The 12,164-nt window shown below is 45.1% G+C and overlaps 2 protein-coding genes across 15 annotated transcripts in view; one reads left to right on the top strand and one right to left on the bottom strand.

The window, feature by feature from the left end:
- LOC119185078 (uncharacterized) overlaps window positions 1-5,594 on the top strand; it is a 91,068-nt gene extending 85,474 nt beyond the window's left edge. For all 14 annotated transcript variants that reach the window (XR_012893695.1, XR_012893693.1, XR_012893691.1 and 11 more), the window contains one exon: window positions 5,453-5,594. Coding sequence is in view for 9 of the 14 variants with exons in the window: in XM_075886531.1 (XP_075742646.1) it covers window positions 5,453-5,457 (5 nt within the window). In the remaining 5 variants the exon portion in view is untranslated. The remainder of the gene's footprint in view (window positions 1-5,452) is intronic.
- Window positions 5,595-9,590: 3,996 nt separating this feature from the next.
- On the bottom strand, window positions 9,591-11,138 carry LOC119170390 (uncharacterized). Its single transcript, XM_075883394.1, has 4 exons — window positions 11,053-11,138; window positions 10,830-10,965; window positions 10,529-10,771; window positions 9,591-10,040 (listed from the first exon to the last, which is right to left on the bottom strand). Exons 1-4 carry the CDS (start codon window positions 11,130-11,132, stop codon window positions 9,711-9,713), a joined length of 789 nt encoding a protein of 262 aa, XP_075739509.1. The 5' UTR covers window positions 11,133-11,138; the 3' UTR covers window positions 9,591-9,710.
- Between the last annotated feature and the right edge of the window lie 1,026 nt (window positions 11,139-12,164).

Below are 12,164 nucleotides of genomic sequence, written 5' to 3' on the forward strand. Positions count from 1 at the left end.
TTGACTTTCAAGAAAGCGACACGCTGAAGACATATTAGCATATCATAAATGAAGAAGTCGAAATTGACCATGATGCATAAGCATCGAGGAGTAATGCAGTTCTTTGTTTATTTCCGAACCTCTCAGTATACTTGTCATAAAGCCGCGAAAGAAAAGGTACCTGTACAACCAATTGCGGCTGTAATGCGACCTGCCAGAAGAATCCCGGCAAAAGGCGCCCGCTCCTTCGAATAATTAATGTTTTCTGAGTGATTTGAAAAAAGAAGTGTGCTTCAACTTCCTTCCAACTTCTCTGAGTTCGATGGTCCCTGCGGAGGCAGGAAAACCTCCGGTAATATTCTTTTATAACGCAGAATTCAAAGAATGCATCTACTTACACAGCTAAAGGAGAAAGTGCGTTGCTAAGAAATATTCATTAAAAGGACTATGTGGGCACGACTGGCGCTAAGAGAAGTATGTGTGTCTTGTGTAATTTTAGCGAGCACACTGAACAAAAGAATGGAAAAGATGCCCGCGCCTCCCAGAAGAGATTCGTGAGGAAATGTGAATCTGTTGCGCAGCGCCCATAACGGCTTTTCGCACATATCATATTTACTCCATTCTACCGTGCCCTCGATTATAATGCGCACTTGGTTTTCACGACAGAAAAAAAAAGTAAGACATCGATTGCGACGTGCACCTATTTTTCTCGTTGGCCCGCAGGATCACATCACTCGAAAGAACTACTCCTTTCGGGAGCGTCTTCCATTTAAATATGAGGTACGGGGGAAGCTTGCGCCGATCTGACGTGTAACAGAGCATTGCAGTCATTGTAGTTTTACCGTGGACCGATGTCAGCACGCGAACTTGCTTCGCCCCCTTCTTCTCGACGGTTGTGGTGCCAGGCATGTCGAAGTAAAGAGGCGTCTCATCGGCATTCCCGATTTTCCCAAGCAGGTAGCCGTTGTGCCGCAAGTTTAGGACGAACCTCTGAAAACTGTGAGGCTTTCCATCGTACTCCTCCGGAAACTTTATGCATATGCCTGTTCGCCTTCGGAGGGAAAAGACTTTTCTCTTCATAAAGTTAGTTAGCCAGCACCTGCGCGCTTTAAACTGGTTCCGCGTTAGACCTTTTTCTAAGGCTAACTGATCTGATTTGTGGGGTTTAACGTCCCAAAACCACCATATGATTATGAGAGACGCCATTCTAAGGCTAACTGAATAGCCCGTCCTTGGAGCAGTTCTGTCATCACGGGCCGCTCGCTGCTCAAGCACATACTCGTCGAGCAGCTCTCCAATTTGCGGAAACCAACCCTGCAGTGATCCACTGAAGCTTTTGCGTGAAGCTTTGCTGTCAACAATCTTCTGCTTTTGTTTCAGCCAGTCCCGCACGCACATTTTGGGAACTCCGAGCAACCGCGATGCGGCCTGATTTCCGTTCATTTCTGCACATGCGATGACTTTTCCTTTAAAAGCGGCATCGTGGTGCAGTCGAGTTTTTGGAGTCGGCCCTTCCATGTCGTCGATGCCAATGCACTACAATGTGACGAACTCCTCAGCACACGTACGAAGTGCCGCACATGCAAAACACATAGGCAGAAATGGCCGACGCGCCATGTTGACGCACATAAGGAGCGGCCATTTTGGAAATGCCGATGGCAATAGAATGACCGTACTTATTTTTTTTTCGGATTTGATTCAAACGCGCATGCGATTTATGAACTTGCTTAACCAGAAAGAAGGTGTGCAATAGATTCGAGTAATTACGGTGAGTAGCCAGCGTCAGCAAAATAATGTTTTCTCCTTTTCCCTACACTATGCAGTCGATGGCGCCGTTCGGCAAACATGGCGTTCTTTTGTTACAAGAAACGTGACATGTGATTTCAGCTCGAGTAGGTAGTGTACCTGTTCAAACATTTTATGGTGTGAACAACACAATGCCTCACAGATGGCAGCACATTATCGAGCGTTTGCTGTTTGCTTGATGAACGCCTCTAGAAAGGCATGATATATTTTCACCTAGATGAACGTGGTTGTTCATTTTTAGAGCTGTTTGAAAGTTCCTGTGTGTTTTTAGCGACGATGGCCGCACTATTCCGGCCTTTTTCGACATAGTTTTACAACCTCTCAAATGCGCCTACAAATCGCCGATTGGGCTTGTTTTTTGCATGACACCTGTTGAACAAAATGCGCTGAGACAACTCCTTTAACAACATGGCATTTGTGTAGTGTTTTTTTTTCTGAAGCAGCTGCTAGCAACATCGTCTCTTTGTGGTGGAACATCTGCTTACTACCCGCGCGACCCGGGTTCGATCTTCAATGGTACCGAAAGCTTTATTCTTTATTTTATTTGCTTGTTTCTCGATTTTTCGTTCACGGACGATTTTTCGCTCACAACCAACTGTGCCGACGCCAACTGCGGAATTTCTGTGACACAAGCTCTTTAACGCTGTCTTGTTAAAACAAACAGCGTTTGGCTCGGGTTTGGTGTTTCACAGCGGCGTCTCCAGCACACATTTTCGTATGCTCTTGAGAGGCGTCCAGCTGGCGTACGGTTGAAACAGGTGTGAGCGGAGGGGAAAGTGGGGCACAGGGAAGAAAGAGAGCAAAGTGTGGGAGAAGGAGCGGCGAAGCACTGCACCTACCCTCTCCTACACTCTCCCGCACCCCATGTTCCAGTTTCTAGGGGCGAATATAAGTGTGTGCGCCCGCAGCTGTTGCTAAATGACAGGGAGGGAGCGAAGAGTGAGAGTCGCACCGTGGCCGCTGCGGACAACGCCGGAAGCCTAACATTACCCGACTAAGAAATGCATTCGCATTTAAAGCAAACAAGAAGGTGCAGATTGTAGCCAGCGAATTAAAGAAATGCTTGATCTGTGCCACCACCAATCGAGAACGGAGAAAAGTTGAAATACGTAGAGTGAAAAAAAAATTTAAACTGCATCCCCAACGACTCTCAACGATCTATATGTAGACTTACCTAAAGTGCAGAAAGTGTTCATTCATTGTACATTCATCATGCAACAAGCGAAATAACCGAATGAGTATAGGTACACAATATTATGGCTCGTGTTTTGTTTCCTGCTCAGAATGCCGAATCGTTACAGGAATTCAGCCATGTGCTTGTTTGAAACTTACATGCCCATGACTAGCGTGCGATCGTGGCAAGCTTTCTTGCGTCAATGCACTGGTGTTTTCCTATTTTCACAAATATTCTTTGTGTTTTAATGGTCCGAAGTATTATACACTGGTTGACACACATAAATCTGATTACTTCAGAAGAAGAAAGTGTACTGGCTTATACCAGCTGGACAGATGTCCATCATCTGAAAGCAGTTACTGCAACACGTGCCGGTGCAGGCGTCATTGATGGCAGTTCTGCCTCTCGAAGTGCATGGTCACAGCAAAAACTATTCGCCTGTTATGGTGATTTGTAGTCATGGCAACATAGTAACAGGGCAGTTATTTCTCGTTCCATTTGCGACGCATTTGACTATAGGGAACTACATAAACGTGTTGAGCAGTGACATGGCTGCACATTTATTTGTTCTTGTTGTTATTGTTCTTGTTTTTTTACGGACACAAGACAATGGCTGCTCATTGCCTTGATAGTGCTAGGACACCGGCAGGACGAGAAATTTAAGTGTGAAGAGTGTGCCAGAACACTAGGGTGACTGGCCGCAAAACCACGCAAAAGACGAAGGCACAGAAAGAACAGACAAGACCACACGCTGACTGCCAACAAATGTGGTCCTCACTCAAGGTCGTAAGTATATATGATAATAATAATAATGATAATGCCTGGGGTTTCACATTCCGAAATCACAACGTGGTTATGCGAGACGGCATATATGAGGACTCCAGAAATTCGGACCATCTGGTGCTCCTTAAGGTGCACTGACATTGCACCATTGTCATGTGTTGCTTGTGAGGACGCTGGTGAAGTAAAGACCACAAAGACATTAAGCGAACGCATCGCTGACAACGGAAATGATAGAAAGGGAAGAGACACTCAAGGAACCCTTGTGGTGCGAGAATCTTGGAGAAAAAAAAGAGAAGGAAGAGAAGTGGAGGAGCAGCGCGTGTAGGAGAAGCACAGTTCGGCGGAAAAAGCAGCAATGCAGAGAAAAGTTTCGGGGTTCCTGCTGACAGCTGGTGCCTCGGGGCCTGTGGCTCTGAAGTCCACGGGCCACTAGAGTCTGCCAGAATCTGAGTAGCCACAGGTGCCTGGATGAAAACCGTTCGTGACTCAACATTGGACTCCCAGCGGAACATAGAATCCGACTGAACGCTGCGAGGCGTCGCATCCGGGAGACTCCTTGTTTCTCCGGCCAATACCCATCGTTGAAGTGCGGTTCTTGACTTTTCCTTTTTCCTTTTCACGTGTACTGTGAATGAGTTTTATAACTGTTTATATTTCCATGATCATTGTGTATGACGTGAGTGGCTTATCTAGCTATTTTTCCATGTAATAAATGTTTGAATGTGTTTGTGTGTGCTGCCGAGAACACTCGCTTTGTCTTTCTTATTTCATGAACCTGAGGCAGTAAAGACAATACACATTGGACAACCATACACGGAACTCAAGCATTGTCAGATTATCTGTAATTTTTTCGGTATCTTGGTCGTCACTCCGCTTTCCTAGTATCGCGACTTCTGCAAACTGATATGTGATTGCGAAACAATAATGTTGTTCTGATGTTTTTTTTTTCTTTTTTTGTTGTTGATGTTGAGTGTGTCACATTGTAGCTCTGTTTTGTTTAGCGGTGCACCTCGGTCCAGATTTCTCCTGCTCTTTCCAGTCATGTCTTGTATATTATTAATAGTTTTTATCAGTGTAGGTCTGGCTTGGTACCAAACAAGTTGTTAAAAGTACCTGCTGTCACTTTGTTGATTGCGTAATTGTATATTTTTTTGTTTTTATTTTGTTCCCGCTCATTGTTGCGGTTGTTTTGTGGACGTATTTGCGTATGTTCTCGCATTCTTTTATTTGTTCTGCCCGCTCCTGCCAAAGGCCTTTTTCAAAGGCTGGCAGTAAATCTGAAAATAAATAAATAAATAAATAAATATCACCTCCACCAACACGCGACTGCCACAACGAAAAAACAAATGAAACAGGGTGGGAATTGAGCTTGTTTGTATGTATGCTTCCATGACTTCGTGCAAAACAGCGCAATAAACCAAGACACAGGAAGAACACACTAAATTCGATCTGCTCTTCCTACATCTTCGTTTCCGCACTCTTTTGCAGACCAAGAAGGGAGACCGCATTACAGCTATATTGACGTTTGAAATGTGAGACGTGTTTCCTGGTTGTAATTTTTCGTTATTATTATACGGATAGACATCACAGTTTGTTTTTTCTCTCAGAAATTTCTGGAATCTCGGGGGATGGTAATTCTTAGAGGAAATGTGTGAGCATTTCATAGAGCAAAAGGTCCCCATGAACTTTCACTTTTTCTTTCTCGTGCAGCTTAGGTGGTGTTAACGAAGGTGCCATGCAGTCACTCCAAGACGTCTGCAACTGTGACAGCAACTGACCTACGTGTGGCCAAGCCCACTGCATTGGTGCCCTCAAAGCAATAAAAGTTGTTCTCACTTGTTTTTTTTTTTCACTTAAGACTGTATTGTCTCATTTAGTTGGCCGTGACATGGGGTCCTCATTACTTTCATAAGTAATCAAGCATGGTAAACTTCTCATTATAGAACTACTAGCCATCTTCACGACAGTTTATTCGCCCTTCTGTGTGAATTTGCTACCCAAAGGACTGCTTATATAATGTAACCAATAGGGCATGCCATAATGCTGCATGTAGCTTACCATAACCGCATAAAACCACAAATGTTGATACTTCATTCGACAGACGGCTACCACGTATCGGTGTCATGGCGAATAAATCGACAAAACCAATTGGGGAATCCTTAAGCTCTCCCTCTAGGAGTTGAACAGGTTAGTGATATCATGTCCCGGATGCGTACTTTAAACACTCGGTGCATGAAATCTTTTTGAACTTCCAATGCACCCATTATTAAGGGAATAGGCGCAGTAATGCGTGTGCCCTTTGTAGTGGGTGATCGGCTTCAATCTATGAAGTCTATATGATATTCGCATGTTGTGACGCCCGGTGGCTACGTACGCTTGTACCACGCAATATTACTCCGATATTTACTTTTTTATTTTATTTTAGGGGTAGAGTACAAACACTTCTGGGCAGTAAATTCAAGGCTTCTGTAGTTGAAGAGAAAAAGTTGTAGTTCAACGTGTCAGTGTGGGTGAAAAAAAGTAGCGAATGATTCGAGAGTGCTGAAGCGAGAAGGATTAGTTGAAATCTGCCGAAATTTGAGGCATTCAACATGGCGTCGTTTCGCAAGTGTAGATAGACCTAGCTGGAGAAGGGGATTTGTTGGGGAAAAATGGCTGTCATATATCTTGAATGCAATGGGCACTGCTCTTTTTGAATGGCTTCTAGAGTCTTGATGTCACATTTTTCATGGGGGTGTCGTATTGTGAAACATGTATACAGGATGAGTGTATTTCTAAAGAATTTAAGTTAGTTTCACTGCACTTCTAAGCAGAGGAAGTTGTTTTCACTATGTTTACAAGGAGACGTGCGACTGTGTGGTAGAACAACCGCTTGCTATGCCATTGCTCTGGGTTCGACCACAAATCGGACCCAGCATGTTTGATGATTTGTTTTATTTGCATCTTTCTCAATTTCTCAGTCACGCACAAGATGACTTTTTCCTCACAATCAACGACACTAACGCCGTAATTTCAGCGAAAGGAGCTTTTGAACGCTTTTGTGTTAATATGCGGCATACTCTATGGCAGCGTATAGTCCCTAACTTACAGAGAAATTTCTCCCACCGTCACGAGTATTCTCAATTGCTGGAACTGCGGGGAGCAAGCACCTCGTTCGAAATTGTGATTTTTCCTTTCGTTAAAGTTTCCGTGTTGCAGCTTCAGCCTACTCTAGCTTCATTTTGCAAGCTCTGCCCCAGCTGCATGCAAAAATGTTCGCCCTCTTGATCCTCTCTCGCGGTGTGACGCTGCCGGCGCTGTCGTGTTGGCTCAACGACCACGCACGCTCGCCTGTGTGACCACCTGCTCCTGATACATTTCCAGTGCATTTCTTCTACAACATGTCGCTTCTTATTGTCTACGCAGTAGAAATATTGATATCAGGATTGAGAACAAGTGCACCTTAACCATATAGCCCCGATGAAAAATATATTTAAACTAGGGTATGATAAATGACGTGCTTTTCACATTAGTAATGTTCTGTGCAGGTAATTTGCCTTTTCGGAGAATTTTCCCTCGTCAGCTTGAGCTTTTAAAAAGAAAAGGGGATTTTTTTTTATAATCCACAGAATTTCAGGAATGGTTGATTTCTCCTATGACGACCGATAATTAGCGGTCACAGTGCGCCTTCATCTTGCTGTAATCCACTCTGACGCATGATCACGCAAGCATAGCCCTTGAGATTTTCTGACATTTACGCGGATAAATTTCTAGATCACTATTGGTGTTAGACTTGAAGCTTACAATGCGCAGTGCACTAAGAGCACATGAATCATTAAAGTCATGCTTTTGTTGTGAGGCAGTGGAACGGCTAGTCATGATTTCAAAAGTCGCCAGTACGTCAGACTTGTCTAATTAGAGTATGTGTGTGCGTATATGAGAGCGAAAATTAGTACTGGTGTGTAGGGAAATATGCTGGGCATTTCTAAAACGTTTGCAGGGATAAATCCCTGAAATTGTATTTTTATTGCCCGTGAATGGGAGTTCTTTCACATACGTAGTGCGGAACATCACTGCTTCCTCCTGAATTGTACATTAGATGCGTAGTCTAACGCAAAAATAACAGATTTCATTTATTAACGTGTCTTCTATGGCCGAAGCTTTCACAAGGTCACAAGAGCAGTCAATATCCACATCCTTACTTGCCTGCCATCACCGCTGCTGCCAGTGTCCGCCACCGCTATCACGCGAATTAAGAAAAAAAAATATACTTAGGAAAAGATATTTCAAAGATCAGATGAGATTACGGGGTAGCCGAGAATTGTACCACAGGGTCACACCGGTGTCTCGCAATCCTTCGCAAAAGTACCCTATACAGGTAATATGTCAGGTACGTAATCATTCAAACGTGTACTATATGGCGTACTTCAAGAGTAAGATAACAACCAAGGTTCACACAATGCGAACTTCGCAGCTAGCCGGTCGTACGCTTGCAGTTGTTTAAAACGGTTGCAAGAATTTAACGTTCAGCTGCGATACTACATCATCTTCACCTACAACGGCAACAAAGAAACACAGACATTGCTTTACTGTTGTGTAACGAGTACCACGCTTTGGCGCATATTGAATAGTATTAGAAATAGTGAGTGCACGCTGTTGCGAAGGCGTGACGCCAACATGGTCCGAAGGCGCTACTGCTCCGAACTCCGCCGCTAAGGTCACCAGCCGTTTGGTAGCGTGTGTTACTCAGCTCGTGACTGCTTTTGCGCAGAGCTGATAGACGACGGCGAGTTAAGGCAAGGTTTATGTACAGCATAGAAATAGAGGCGTTATATATTCGGCACTGTGGCCGACAACTTAGGGACTCGAAGAGCCGGGATGTCCTCCCTCACGCATATTTCGGCTTTTCACTGACGCATAGATCAACTACTGGCGACGCGTCGCTTGGCTTTTTTTATAGGCACCGGGTGGACCTTTCGCGTCACCAACGTCCAACCAGAAGCGCCGCTGGCCGTGATGTCAGAATCCTTTAATAGGGACCCGCCACTGCGCTGCGTCATGTTCATCTAATCCGCAGCCGCTGCGCGTGGTTGCACGGCCGCTGGATCCAAGAGCACAGGGTGCGGCCTGCTGCGTGCTCCCGAAACAACGGGAAAGGCCGAGTTCATTCGCCTGCCGCCGCGGCGCCACCGGTCAAGGACAACGAAAAGCGGCGGAGTAGCGGTGCGCGCGCGAATTCCCGGGACGTTTTAACTCGCGACTCTTCATGCTGCAAGCGGACACTTTGAATTTAATATCCTCTCAGTGCTTTGTTCCACCCTACTACGGGACCCATTCCCTTGTGACAAATGGTTTATCGCTACTAAGGGAGACGGAGTGGCCTCAACTAAGCCATCCCGCCCCTGTGACAGTCAGCTTTAAATTCATGCTTATGACAAGTTTGCCCCGTCCTCAGGCCACAGGAATAATACACGTATTTCATATTATTTTACAAAAGGTCTTGAAAGAACTTTCAGACCCCCTTTACGGCATTTAACTATAGCACAACGTTTTAGCTTCTCGTTAAAATCACTTTTGAAGAAAGGCCATGATTTTATGTTTGCCTTTGTCCGCTGGCGCGACGGTGGATTACATAACCTTCAATTTATTCCAGAGTATTTTAGGAGCTATAATAACTCCAAATTAGCATCCGTCTGCATATTTCCCGTTCGAAGACTGTTGAATGTGAAATTGTTTTCTTTGCTGTGCATGTGGAAATAATGAAAATGCCGGGTATTGTGCTTACAATGAAACGTGCGTTTATTAACTGGAGCTCTACAATCTCGAAAAGATCAGTATATTTTCTTATACAGCAGAACAATTTTGCCTGCATTACAAGGTAAAAAAATGGAGGTGCCATGGTCCTCAAAGGCGCAGAACTTTTCTGGAGAGGGGCTTGTGTGCCAGCCTTGCAAGACGTTTCACAGTGGCACTCACATTCCCTGCCCAGTTAGCTAGGAGTGGTCGAAGCAGCTTTAAAAAAAAAAACATCACAGATCTGGTTCGTGTGCTGAAGGCTGCCCGAACCACACCGTAGTGCAGGGCAGGTAACCAAACGTGGAAGGAGGGCTGAGTGAAGAAGTTTACACAGATTTCCACTTCTTCGAACTTCAGTGTCTTTCATCACTTCACTGACAAAGTCACATGCGAGTTTGCAAATTTTCACGATCTCCATGTTGGGATACCGAAGTTGTCCGTTATCGATTTTCTTCACTAAATCGTAGATGCTGCCACACGGTTTCGTCTCTTGCAGGAGAACCTTGCATGATTCACAGGGCAACTGCAAGTAATAAAATCAAGCCAAGTAAAATTTTCATCAAAAGTACTATGCAACAAGTATGTAGGCTCCTTTTCTTACTTCGCTTAGCTAAAGAAAAATATTATCTAAATTTCGTAAGAGTGGGAATGAAACAACCTGCGGCAAAAAAAGTGGCATACACGCATATCTGGTGTCGACCCTTACAGTGGTGGCACACCGGCGGGGCGGGACCCGTATCCTGATTCGGGCCGGAACCCTGGCTCCGGACTGACCAGAGTTTTTCTTCACTCGAGGTCAGCCTGGAACCCTGCCCTTGGTTTTTAGTGGCGAAAGGGAGGGCAAAAGGAGAAAAATATAAGAAAGAGGGAGCACTGCTGGTTCGCACATTATAGTTAACATTCGAAGAAGGCGAAAGTGAAGTGAACATTGTTTAAGACTGGCTGGCGCGCTAGCGACGTGTTCGAAAGAATGCAGCAAATAATGCAAAGCTTAAAAATAACCGTCCTTACCTTCTCCTCACATGCACGCGCGATGTATCCGGCCAGGTATACTAGGGGTGCTAGTTCGAGGTCATCCGGCACAGCAAGCCAATCATTTAATACTTCTAGCTCATAGGAAAGCCGCTTAGCACCGAGGACGACCGCAAGTGGCACGGCCGCGGTGTTGCCTTCTCGGGCTTTGAGTTTTAGAGGTGCATTTGTTTCGGAGCTATGGGGAGCGTTTCCACTCTTAGCAGCTTGGAGGATTCCAACCTGGGGAAAAAAGTGCGTAGGTTACATGGGTGTGCTCTCCAACGGGCACCAAATATACCTTTAACAGCTTTTCGGCTGTGAAGACCGCGGTTCTTGCATCAACTCTATCGTTGCCTCCGTTAAACTGTCGAAAGCAACTGAAGAGGGACTCCACGGGGTCGCTGTTCAAGGCACGGGTCAAGACGTAGCGAAAGCTGGAAAAAAAGTTTGTTTGATACCTAAGTCAATACACATATACGTGACTGCGATAAAAATATGAAGGTGAAAAAAGAAAAACCTACTTGTTGTCTAACAGATGTTGAATCAATGCCACAGTTGACCTCGTCGTCATTATCGTTGCCTCGCATGTTTCTTTCGTCATTTTCTTTTTGTTTTGCCACCAGAAAGCTGAATCTCCTCGATGTACGTGATGAAGTCTACTTCAAGCCACGAAAGACGGTCGTCGTTGATCAAGTAGAATGGTTCTTCCCTTTGACCGCGCTGCTTCACAGCGCCAATATTGTGAAGGTCATACCACTAAGACACCATTTTCATGAAGGTGATGGTGGGCAAACAGTCCAGAAATTTTGTCGCATCAGGGTGGCATTGCGGGTTTTCTTGTAGGAACTCAAGCGTTGCTATTACGACTGGGGAGAAAACTTGCGTAGCCCTTGACACTTTCATCTTTTCTAAGTCATTCGGTTCAACGTGTGCCTGTGTTAGGAACCTCACTGGCTTTACGAGTAGCTGTGACTGAATGCTGAGTAGCTTCTTCAAGTACAGTCCACCTTGAATTACATTATCTCCGTCCATCATCTCTCTTTCCACAAGATTATTTCTGAGGTTCTTGATGAGGTGATTCGGATCAAAAGACAAAAAAAGAGGATCACCTTGTCGCAATGGATGTGGCACTACATGCGCAAGCATTCCGTCCTCGGAAAGGCTCTTGAAGAGCGCAACATTTGACTGGTGATTGTCGGTAACAATCCTCGTTACACGGAAACCCACATGCATCTTCGACTGCCTTCATGACATTCATTGTCATAGAATGAAGTTGCTCACTCCTGAGGCACCGGGTAAAGAAGTACCCAACTGTTATTACATAGGCAGTTGACAGCCCTCGCAGGACGAAGCACAACAACCTGTTCGCCACTTCAGGCGTTGCACATGATTGCTGCTCAGGACCCATGTCAACGAGACCGAAAACCTTATCAAGTAGGCGATCGTACATAACTTTCTGCTTAATCGCCATTTCATCGATGATTAGGGAGCAGAAGATTTCTTGTTCAACATGTAGCGCTTGAAACTCTGCGCGGAGGCGTTCTGTTATGAGTGATGTGACGCCTATTTCGCCTGTTGAGTGCCCGATGTACTTCTGTAGTGTGGCACGACAAGGCAACTTGAACAGGCCTGT

The sequence above is a fragment of the Rhipicephalus microplus genome, chromosome 2 (genome assembly GCF_043290135.1).
Source record: "Rhipicephalus microplus isolate Deutch F79 chromosome 2, USDA_Rmic, whole genome shotgun sequence".
In the NCBI taxonomy this organism is placed as follows: domain Eukaryota; kingdom Metazoa; phylum Arthropoda; class Arachnida; order Ixodida; family Ixodidae; genus Rhipicephalus; species Rhipicephalus microplus.